The sequence below is a fragment of the Penaeus japonicus genome, unplaced genomic scaffold (genome assembly GCF_977035675.1).
Source record: "Penaeus japonicus unplaced genomic scaffold, GWHDUDI00000001_assembly GWHDUDI00000021, whole genome shotgun sequence".
Taxonomy (NCBI): domain Eukaryota; kingdom Metazoa; phylum Arthropoda; class Malacostraca; order Decapoda; family Penaeidae; genus Penaeus; species Penaeus japonicus.
Window position 1 is genome coordinate 18,489,032 of NW_028234423.1, and position 7,349 is coordinate 18,496,380.

The window sequence follows — 7,349 nt, forward strand, 5'->3', positions numbered from 1 at the left end:
CAGGGACTCACATTAACTTTGCCAGGCCCTGAGCTGGGAGCCAGTCCTTGGGTATTCTTTACCCTTGTCATGATATTTTTATTGGCAGTGATAATCTAGTCTATGATCATATCAGGAAATGTATTAATTATTATTAAATGTATTAATCATTAATTGTTTATTTATTATGTTTTTATAAAACCATTAAAACATTTTGAAGCCAACCAAGCCATGTTTTGCCTATGGTAGTCCAATTGCAATGTAATATAGGTTGCACGGCCAGGGCCAAGTATGGATAATGAAACCACCCATCAGCTTGAAGATCCTCTCCCAGACCTGTCTGAGTAGGAGATTCTTGACAGGGGGATCAGGCACTGGGATCATGATACCGCCCACCCATGCTGTCTGTCAGTGGCTCAACCTGAAATAACTGCCCAAAATAATCGGCCCAGTGAAAGGGTTAGCTTCTAGTTTTTTCAGGGCTCATTAGGCAGGGCAGAGAAAGTCCTTTGACATCCTCAGCAAGCTTTTTTGAAATGTTTCCCCGTATCTCCTAAGCAGTATCTTAGCTGTTTGTACCAAGAATTGCTAATTCCCACAGACTGCAATTCCAGCCAGTGGAGACATGCGACACACCTCCTTTGTCTTTAGTGTCTTCTGCGAGATAAAGTTCTACCTTGTTTTCAAGCAGTCACCAATAAATTTCTGAGCTTTATCGAGCGTTTCATGGTCGAAGATGTCCCATCAGGTTGTTGAGTGTTGTGTACTGTTAAGAGGTAGCCATCGCATACCCATGAGCACTTTCCTCCTTTCTCAGTCTCCAAATGAAACCCCCTGGGACAGTCACTGGACTAGAGTGAACTTGGAGGGTAGCCATTACCCATCAGCCATTAATTAAGAGTTGATATGTTAGGACCCCGGCATCTTGGGAGGCCACTCATGGACCCTGGGGTGGCACGTGACCATGCGAGGGCACTGCGGACGTCTTGATGATGGCTTATACAAAGCTGATTCTTTGTTTTGGCACAAGGCTAACCAGTGGTTGCAGCTAAAAGCAAGAAGGCATGCACTCACTCAATACTATCCTTAATACTATCCACACCCATAATATTCATATCCCCATTTTTAAAAATATAATACAATACACAAGGAACTATTTTTTATGTGTTATAGTGATAGGTGGATGCACTGAACAATTTTTAAAAATGTAACAAGCATGCGAAGGATTTTCAACAGGAAGTGTAATGAAAAGCATTGTTAATTCATAAGAGAGATGTTGGTGCTAAACCTTTACTATGACTTCAATAATTGGTTTAAAACTTTTTATCATAATCCACAAGAAAAATAAATTACAGGTTACTTTCTTTAAAAATAATGCAGAATCAACAATACTTACAATATTATGGATTCATTTCAGTCATCTGAAATACTATTCTATATCACAAGAAGTTCAATAAATTATATACACATAAGTGATGCTAAACTATTTGACTTCTTTTCTTTTAGGAAGTTTATAATAAGAATCTTTATTATTATTTTGATATCCTGTCTCAAAGGTAGCTACACTTCACTAAAATAATTCTTGCTCTTAAGATTCAGATAGAGAGTAGATTCCTTTCTTATAAAGAGGTAATTATCCAATAGGCTGTGGGTATCCATAGGAAAGAGGCTGTACCCGCGAGAGGTGAAAAAGTCCACAAATTTAGCATCTTGGTGGGTTTTGTTGCCTCGCCTCGCCTTAGTGTTCGAGCCATAGCCTAGGGTACTGTCCTCGACTCGCGATCCCTCGGTTTCACTGCCAGAGTCACTGTGACTGGCGTTGACGACGTGCTCCACCAGCCAAGCGTCAACCACGATGTCCTGCCACGGGAAGGTGTCGAGGATGGCAGGCTCGGCGCCCTCCACGTCCAGCGAAACGAACTGCACGTGGGAGACATTGAGCGCGAGGAGGAGGGACGCCAAGGGCAGGCACTGCACCGACTCGTACAGCGGGACGGAGCTGCCCAGATCCCCGCCGGCCATCCTCAAGGGGGACACGGCCTCGGCAGAAGCGAGGACACCGTGGCCACGCGCGTACATGCTGGTGCCGGGCTGGCTGACCGCACTGCCGCTGTACTTAATGAGGATCTCCCGATGCGGGAAGGGCCTCGGCGCCAGGCACGCGTGGCTGGTCCAGGCCTTGCGGTGCTTGCCTCGGAGGTGGTGGTACATGTCCCCGTCGGCCTCCACCAGCAGCCCCGTCCAGCCCAGGTCCCGCTCGAGCGCCAGCGTGTTGGACAGGAACTCGCCGTCAACAGCGCCGGCCTCCACGAAGAAGCCCTTTGGCATCCCGTCAAATATCTGGAGAAACAAAGATTTTTTTTCAGTCTTCAGGATGTCATATGCGATATAAAGCTGGATGCGGATGGCTTTCGTAGTGTGTTTGAAAGTTAATTTTAGAGATGAGTATAATAATAGAATAAAGCTGTATTGCTTAGGTTCCCCTTTCAAGTTCTCTGAAAGATGAAACATGAATAAATTAAACCATAACGCACGTACTGTTGGGTGTTTCAGTGTTATCAGAATTGAAGAAGAATTTAAAAAATGAAGATGGTGTGTATAAAACTCTCATCGCATATATCAAGTAAATAAGACACTCATATGCGCTCTATTATCATTACCTGTCAGCATCACGAACAAAATCACGTAATCATCACCGCCACCAATTATCACCACCAATCACCTCCATCACCACCACTATCATTTTCACTATCCATCACCACTGCAACCAACACCAATCACCATCACCACAATCACTTTCACTAACCGTCACCATCACTGTCACCACCACAACGATCAATCACTATAACCACACCAATCACCACAACCCCCAAAACCACCACCAACCAGCACAACCACCACACCACCCCAACCATAATCACACCAACCACCACACCACCCCAACCACAATCACAACCACCACACCACCCCAACCACAGTCACACCAACCACAATCACAACCACCACACCACCCCAACCATAATCACACCAACCACAATCACAACCACCACACCACCCCAACCACAATCACACCAACCACCACACCACCCCAACCACAATCACACCAACCACCACACCACCCCAACCACAATCACACCAACCACCACACCACCCCAACCACAATCACACCAACCACCACACCACCCCAACCACAATCACACCCACCACACCACCCCAACCATAATCACACCACCCCCAACCACAATCACACCAACCACCACACCACCCCCAACCACAATCACACCAACCACCACACCACCCCCAACCACAATCACAACCACCACACCACCCCAACCACAATCACACCAACCACCACACCACCCCAACCACAATCACACCAACCACAACAACAACCACCACAACCCAACCACACCCACCACCACACCACCCAACCACACACACCAACCACCCACCCAACCCAACACAATCACACCAACCACCACACCACCCCCAACCACAATCACAACCACCACACCACCCCAACCACAATCACACCAACCACCACACCATCCCCAACCACAATCACACCAACCACCACACCACCCCAATCACAACCACCACACCACCCCAACCACAGTCACACCAACCACCACACCACCCCAACCATAATCACACCAACCACAATCACAACCACCACACCACCCCAATCACACCAACCACCACACCACCCCAACCACAATCACACCAACCACCACACCACCCCAACCACAATCACACCAACCACAATCACAACCACCACACCACCCCAACCACAATCACACCAACCACCACACCACCCCAACCACAATCACACCAACCACCACACCACCCCCAACCACAATCACACCAACCACCACACCACCCCAACCACAATCACACCAACCACCACACCACCCCCAACCACAATCACACCAACCACCACACCACCCCAACCACAATCACACCAACCACCATCACACCAGCCTACCTCCCGTATGACTCGCTCGAGCGTCGCAAACGCAGGGTCAGTCACACGGTAAGAGTTATAGACCCCGGCTACGTAGTCCGCCCTGCCGTCCATGAGGGCGTAGGGCAAGGGGGAGGGGGGCTCCAGGTAGTCCCTCAGGATGGTCTTCAGGAGGGTGGCGTCCTTGTAAGACAGAGGGCCTCGCATTCTCGCCGCCAGTTCCGCTTCTGTCGAGGAGGCTGGAGAAGGGGCGAGGGGGCGGAGGAGGGTGGGGGAGGTCTGAGGGAGGGAGGGGGGGTTGGGAAGGGGGAAGGGGGGAGTTATGGGGAGGAATAAAGTGGGATGGATGTGTGTATATATATATATATATATATATATATATATATATATATATATATATATATATATATATATATATATATATATAGAGAGAGAGAGAGAGAGAGAGAGAGAGAGAGAGAGAGAGGGGAGGGAGAAGGATAAGTGAGGGGGGAGTTTAGAGGAAGAAGTGGGAGATCGGAGGGAGGGGAGGGGAGGGGAATGAGAGGGAGGGGAGGGGAACAAGGAGTAATTATTAGTATTCAGAATACAAGGAAGTGATGACTCCTTTTGATAGTGATTATATTGCATAACAATATGGAACATATCGTTGTCAACACCATCATCACCACCACTACGTCGCATCACACCACCTCACATCATATCGCCCCATATCACATCACAATCATCATTATCACCTTTATTTTTATTGCTATGTTGCATTGTTGCTGTGTTAATATTGGTATCATTATCACCATAAATGTCATCATTGCTATGTTTAAATTATCGTTATCATCACTGATTCAAACAATTCACATCATCATCATTATCATCATCATTATCCTCCTCCTCCCCTTCATCATCATCATTATCATCATCATTATCATTATTTTTATCATTATCATCATCATCACCATCCTCCTCCACATCGTCATCATCATCGTCATCATCATCAGCATCCTCATCATCAACATCATCATCGTCATCAACCTTACCCTCATCATCATTATCGTCAGAATTTGTATCATTATCAATGCAATTATCAACAGTATCGTTCCATAGATTATCATTTTCAGCAATGGTTTTCTATCATCATCTTTATTTTAACTAGTATTTTATCAATAAGCAGCAAAACATAGCACGTACAAAGTTTCATAACTTAAGAAGTTAACTAACATGCGCTGAGCGTAACACAAAACCTAACACACTCAGAACACAGCAACAGGATACTTAATACATGAACACAGGATACTAAAAAAACGAACACAGGATACTTAAAACACGAACACGAAACACGAAATCAAAACACGTCTCAAAATACTCATAGAACAGTAGAACAGAACGGCTTCATAACGCGAATATTCTCACAACAGCAGAACACAACACTCAAATATTCTCATCAAAATAGACGAACACAGCAATCACAAAATATCAGAATAGAGTATAAACATTACATAAAGCATTAAAAGCATAAAATAAGCATTATAGATACTCACATAAAGCAGTGTTACCAAAAGAGGGAACAGTGTTACCACCATAACCAAACTCCTTCCATTGATTCGGCAATGCAGGACTTTGCTATTTTGACACATATTCCTGATATTAGCAACTTTGCAACAATGCAACACCGACATGATACGTTGCATATATCTCAAGGGGGTTATAATAAACCGGAAATTCCAAAAGGGAGAGGATATATAGGGAATATAGAGAGAATATAGGAAAAGGGCGGAGAATGTTTGCGAAATTTCGGAGTGCGAAAAAGTAGCTGTCAAAGAACGGATTAAATTCTGTTTTCCTTGTTATGTGACGTGGGATCCTGCGCTTTTTTGGGTTGGTATCATTTCTATTTCTCTTCCTTCCTTGTTTCTCCTTCTCTTTTCTATGTGTTTCCTTATCTACCTCTCTTTTTATCTATCTATCTGTCTGTCGGTCTGTCTCTCTCTCTTTCTCTCTCTCTCTTACTCACTCTCTCTCTTTTACTCTCTCTTTTTCTCTCTCTCTCTCTCTCTCTCTCTCTCTCTCTCTCTCTCTCTCTCTCTCTCTCTCTCTCTCTCTCTCTCTCTCTCTCTCTCTCTCTCTCTCTCTCTCTCTCTCTCTCTCTCTCTCTCTGTTCCCTCCCCCCCCCCACCTCTCTCCCCTCTTCCCTTCTCTCTCACAAACGGAAACTAATTATGGTTTGAATGAATGGTACAGTAGATGTGTTTGTATTTATATATTTTTTTTTATTCAATATAAGGATCCCCAATGGAATGATAAAGATTGACTGATATCAATCACTCCCTTATTATCATTATCATTATTAATATCATCATCATCATCATCATTATTGTTATCATTGCTATCATTATTATTATAGTAATAACAATAATAACAATAATGATAACACTAATGATAATGATGAAAATTATAATGATAGTTATTATAATGATTTATTAATCATGCATTTTGTTATCAATGATAACAATGATAAGAAGGATAAGAGTAATAACAATAATAACAATAATAATGATACTGATGATTACAATAATAATGATAATAATGATAATAATAATAATAATAATAATAACGATAATTATGTAGTAATAATAGCAAAAACAATAATGAAAATATGATGATATCAATAATGAATGATGATGATAGATATAATGACAATAGTTATAATAATGAAAGTAATGACTATATTTGTGATAACAATAATAATCATGCAAGCCTATATTAATCACACATCTTTATGAAATGTCGCCACGCATCCTCAGCCTCTCGTAGACATCGGACTTCTCTCTGACGAAGAAAAAGTTTCCCTCCAAGGCCCCGCCGGGCATCGGGTACAGGACGTAGCCGCGGGAGAGGAAGATGCTGGCGAAGGCCGCGCTGGATTCGGCGGCTGAATCCGGCGATCCTACGGGGCGAACGGGGCTTGGCGGCCGCCTTTTGGGATCGGGATCGGGAGTGGCTTTGGGAGCATCCCGGTCGCCGGCGGTTTTGCTGGGATTATTGGTGATGTGTTCGACCAGCCAGACGTCGACCGTGATGGCGTCCCAGGCGAAGGAGCGCAGGATGGCGGGCTCGGCTCCTTCGACGTCCAGGGAGATGAAGTGGACGTGGGTGACGTCGAGGGCGAGGAGGAGGGACGCCAGAGGGAGGCACTGCACGCCCTCGTACTGCGGCACAGAGCGACCCAGGTCCCCGCCCGTGACCTTCAACGGCGACGCGCTCTCGGCGGCGGAGAGCGCGCCGTGGGCCCTCGCGTACAGACTCGACCCCGGGAGGTCGATTCTGTTCCCGGAGTACTTGATGAGGACCTCGCGGTGCGGGAAGGGCTGGAGGGCCAGGCACGCGTGGCTGGTCCAGGCCCGGCGGTGCT

The 7,349-nt window shown here is 45.3% G+C and overlaps 2 protein-coding genes across 2 annotated transcripts in view; both read right to left on the reverse strand.

Moving 5' to 3' along the window:
- Nucleotides 1–1,266: 1,266 nt before the first annotated feature.
- On the reverse strand, nt 1,267–4,655 carry LOC122250050 (uncharacterized). The gene is made up of 3 exons (XM_043011316.2): nt 4,641–4,655; nt 3,965–4,222; nt 1,267–2,319 (listed from the first exon to the last, which is right to left on the reverse strand). Exons 1-3 carry the CDS (start codon nt 4,653–4,655, stop codon nt 1,540–1,542), a joined length of 1,053 nt encoding a protein of 350 aa, XP_042867250.2. The 3' UTR covers nt 1,267–1,539.
- A 1,923-nt stretch (nt 4,656–6,578) lies between these two features.
- The window catches only part of LOC147469468 (uncharacterized), a 1,717-nt gene continuing 946 nt past the window's right edge, over nt 6,579–7,349 (reverse strand). Inside the window, exon 2 of the mRNA XM_086549057.1 lies at nt 6,579–7,349. This exon is cut by the window's right edge and continues 151 nt beyond it. Coding sequence (XP_086405183.1) covers nt 6,715–7,349 — 635 coding nt within the window. The 3' untranslated portion in view covers nt 6,579–6,714.